At 42.1% G+C, this 4541-nt stretch overlaps 1 protein-coding gene across 1 annotated transcript in view; it reads right to left on the bottom strand.

The window, feature by feature from the left end:
• The window catches only part of caskin2 (CASK interacting protein 2), a 36912-nt gene that overhangs the window by 12934 nt on the left and 19437 nt on the right, over window positions 1–4541 (bottom strand). Inside the window, exons 8-9 of the mRNA XM_016661671.1 lie at window positions 909–1017; window positions 3–129 (exon numbers count right to left, since the gene is read on the bottom strand). Of these exons, the coding sequence (XP_016517157.1) occupies window positions 3–129; window positions 909–1017 (236 nt within the window). The remainder of the gene's footprint in view (window positions 1–2; window positions 130–908; window positions 1018–4541) is intronic.

Genomic DNA, 4541 nt, shown 5'->3' with positions numbered 1-4541 from the left:
GCTGATGTGTGACCTCTGACCTCTGAGCAGCTGCTTGATGTCCTTGCTGGCGTGGGACGTGGTGAACTGGTTGACGATGTCCAGCGCCGTTTGGTTGTAGGTGTTTCTGGTGTTCACATCCACGGCAGCCTGGACAGAGAAACATGGCCGCTGAGAGCTGATCAGCACCAGGGGGCGCCAAACCGTTCCCACAACTAAACCAGTTTATCATCAAGAAGAACAGATCTACATTTATAGGTCTAGTTACACATGTACAGTTATAGGTCTACAGTTACAGATGTGGAGTTATAGATCTAGAGTTATATGTGTAGAGTTATAGAGTTAGAGATCTGTAGTTACAGATCTAGAGACATAGATCCAGATATATAGAAGAATCACATAAAGACATTTCTAAAGTCGGCCTTCTGTCAGCTGAAGAACTGAGTTCCTTCAAATCAGAACTAAAAACTGATCAGAACTTGAACTTGGATTATTATGGTCTGGATTCTAACTCTTCATTACTTCTCTTTATTATCTTATGTTTTATTTCCTTCTAATCTATAGAGAATCAGTTCAGTCAAAAAGAAATAAATGAAAATTGTTAATAATAAGTAATAAATACTCTATGAAATATACATAGAATAATGAATTACTGAAAAATGAAATAAAAATATTACAATTCACTTTTTAATAGAGAGCCTATTTCATTACTGTTTTATTTGATAAAGCTGCTTTGTGTATTTCATGGATTTTTACTTTTTACCTCCATTTCTATTTCTTGTTCTTATATGCAAATAAAGAGGCGGGGCTTAAACTGAGGGGCGGGGCTAGTCAGAGTGAAGACATCAGACCTGAACTGACTGAACTGATTGAACTCACTGATACGGAAGGAATCATTCAGTGCGGCAGAAACGCCTGCAGTGACTCACGTCCAGCAGCAGTCGCACCGCCTCCGTCTTGCCGTACAGCGCAGCTTCATGCAGCGCCGTTCCAGACTTGCTGGTTTTGTTGATGTCGATGCCAGCCTTCAGCAGCAGCCTGAGCAAACACAGAGCTGCTTGTCAGCAGTTCAAAGGTCACGGTGTGAGTTTCCTATACTAGCTTCAGCGACTAAAACGAGTGAGGACTGATTAACCCACTAAGGCTGCAGACCTTCAGGCTAACTCATCGCCAACGTTTAAGACCGTTGTTATGATGCAAACCCATAACAACAAGGGGTTTAGTTTTTACGACCAGGAGCTGAGATAAAACCTGAACCTTGACCCTGAATCCCAGAGGAGTTGGATCCATCATTATCCCGAACTCCAACATTTCCACCTAGACGGAGTTTAAAGAGGAAGCAGGAAAAGCAAAGGAGCCAGATCAGCTGCTGATGATGTCATGACAGGTTGCTGCCTGAATGCTCAGCTGTTAGCATGAGACCGTTACACAGCAGCAGTCTTTAGTCAGAGGCCTTTTCAGACTCACTGTAACGCTGACTGCTACTGAAGATCAACTGAAGCTATTTCATTTCTCTTTGGGATGAATGAAGTTTAAATTAATATGAACTGAAGCTGTCAGCCAATAGGAACTCAGCGAAGCTTACAGCTCTCTCTGAGGAGGTCAGAGGTCATGGGAAGCATTAAATCATCTGGAGCGAAGGAAGTGCAGACCTCCTGAAGGTCCTTCATCAGTTTGTGCTTTTAAACATTTTTCTGTCAAAACAGCATTTACAGCCATGAAACCTCAGAGTGGCATTCAACCACCATTCAACCACCATTTAACCACCAGTCAACCACCATTTAACCACCAGTCAACCACCAGTCAACCACCAGTCAACCACCATTCAACCACCAGTCAACCACCATTCAACCACCAGTCAACCACCCAGTGTTGTGGTCAAGACCACCTAATCCAAGACCAAGTCAAGACCAAGACCAGCGGCCCACGCTACATGATACGATAAAATGTGAAATATGATCAAAATTACTTCTCAAATTGATCTGAAAGATCCATATTCCCATAAAACACCTAGATATTAAATACCTAATAAATTTAGCCAATATTAATCTGTGCTCTGTGCTACGATCTGAGGTGGTCTCGTGCCATCCCTAAAAAAATAATGCCCTGGGTGCTTGTCCAATCCGACAAGCACCCAGGGCTTGTTGGGTGCAGTCTGCAGACTGGTGGTCTGCAGACTGGTGCAGACCACTAGTCTGCACCAGTCTGGTGCAGACTGGTGGTCAGAAACCACCAGTCTGCACCATTAAACATAGCAATTGAGGTAATGCTCTGACGCTCAACTATGAACACTGACCAAGGAGCAACAAGCAAGAAGTAACCATGCACAAGGCGCTCACCGTGACTACTCTCAACCTCTCTCCCGCTACATGAAGTCAGGTAGTCTGACACCATGGCAGACTACCATTACAGCTGCCACTTTGAACGAAAACAATCAAAGAGCAATGTGCATGCTCTGTGTGCTCTCTCATTCTTGTGTTTTATTTATTTGTTAATTAAAAAATCTCAATGTACATAATTAAATCAAATAATGATAGCTACTGCAGTGTATGCAGAGGATTACAAGAACAGAGTGTTCTGTCAGGTCAGCATACGCTGTCAGATCGTCATACGCTTAACACAAACTCACGGCTATATCTGTCAGACAAGTCATTGCCATATAATTTTATTTAATTAGCAACATAGAATCATGATGTAGATCGTCATACACTTTGTTATTAACAGTTGTATGGCATCCTGACTTAGTGGTTAAGTAGGTTAATGAGTTTTACAGGGTGTGTGTTGTAGTTGATTGCAGCTGCAGCCAGACCCTGCTTTAAATACAATTTGAAAAAACGACAATGCATGTATATCTATATAGTTATCATGGAAAACAATTTGTCATGTCCTCAACCTCCATCGCCTTGTTGGAGTCAACATTCAGATAAAGTCCTCTCCAAAATGACCACAAAGACAAGAGGGCTTACGTTGACTCTTTACTGAAGCCTGTTGGAGTAGGGTAAAGCTGAGAAATTAACATACAAACGTTCAGAAATAATACACACTAGCAAACAATACAGCACTTAAGGGTACAATAAATTTGTTCCAGTAGCGCACAGCTAAACGTTCTTATAAGGGAAATACTGTTTTTTACAAAAGCTAAATTATTCTTAATTAACAAAATATTCATTGCGAAATTTAATACATACCAACAGTGCTTTCAAAGACCGACTGAATCGAAGTTGAGGTGTTACTGAGAGAAAACCATGCTTAGTATTCTCCTGCCTTGTCTACTTTTTATGACATCATCAAAAACGGCAGGCTCTTAAAATGTAGTACCTAATTATGCCACTAGATGGCAACAACTGAACACTTCTGTAGTATAAACCTGTGAAATGTCAATAAACTGACACACAACACACAATTTAACGACTTATTTTCGTCATAACTTGTTGCGTATGGTGAACTGTGACTTCTTAATGCGCATGCATGGTACTCACTGCATGTATCCTATTCTGACAGCGTATGGTAATCTAATAGAACGATTCTCAGGACTCCAGTCCAATCTAATAAGCAAAGAGACGAGCAGAAGAATCGGACTGTTCCTTAATGTCGCATCAATATATTGCAGACTTTTGGACACAGCGATGTCCCATATATGCGACAAGTCAGTCAACACCTCCGCACAATAATTCAGCACAGCAGTGACTTTTTTTCATCACAATGCTTATGTGTCTCTATATACAGCTAGCTTTGCTAACATCACATCAACGGAGCTTACCTTCTTTGAGCTACTTTTCTAAGTGACGAAAAAAGTTAGACGTTGTCCCCACCGTCTGTGAAAGCGAAGCGCTGCTGAGTTAGCTGTGGCCATCGGATTTCTTATTATTTATGCAGCGCTATTATATTACTGACGATTAGACAAACATCTTCTGCCGCTCAGAGGAAACCACTGCGCATGTCTCAGAGCGCCGCGTGCGAGTGAAAGGTGGGGAGGGGGAGAGAAACAGAAACACGTATTTGGTAAGTCACGTTATTGCTTGGATTTTAATCGGTGCGTTTTGCATCCACTGAAAACAAAGATGTTAACTAATAAACTGGAGAGTATGCTGTACGTTTAGTGATATTTTCACAGTTGCGGTCTCGACTGGTCTTGAAATAAAATGCCGAGTCCTCAGAGTCCGAGACCGAGACAAGACCGAGACCAAATGCGGTCGAGTCCAGACGAGACCAAGACCATCAAAAAATGGTCTCGAGACCGATCTCGAGTACTACAACACTGCAACCACCAATAAACCACCAGTCAACCATCATTCAACCACCAGTCAACCACCATTCAACCACCATTAAACCACCATTCAACCACCATTAAACCACCATTCAACCACCAGTCAACCATCATTCAACCACCAGTCAACCACCATTCAACCACCATTAAACCACCATTCAACCACCAGTCAACCATCATTCAACCACCAGTCAACCACCATTAAACCACCATTCAACCACCAGTCAACCACCATTCAACCACCAGTCAACCACCATTAAACCACCATTCAACCACCAGTCAACCACCATTCAAC

The sequence above is a fragment of the Poecilia formosa genome, unplaced genomic scaffold, assembly GCF_000485575.1.
Source record: "Poecilia formosa unplaced genomic scaffold, Poecilia_formosa-5.1.2 Scaffold339, whole genome shotgun sequence".
In the NCBI taxonomy this organism is placed as follows: domain Eukaryota; kingdom Metazoa; phylum Chordata; class Actinopteri; order Cyprinodontiformes; family Poeciliidae; genus Poecilia; species Poecilia formosa.
This window is presented reverse-complemented; position numbering and strand designations above follow the sequence as displayed.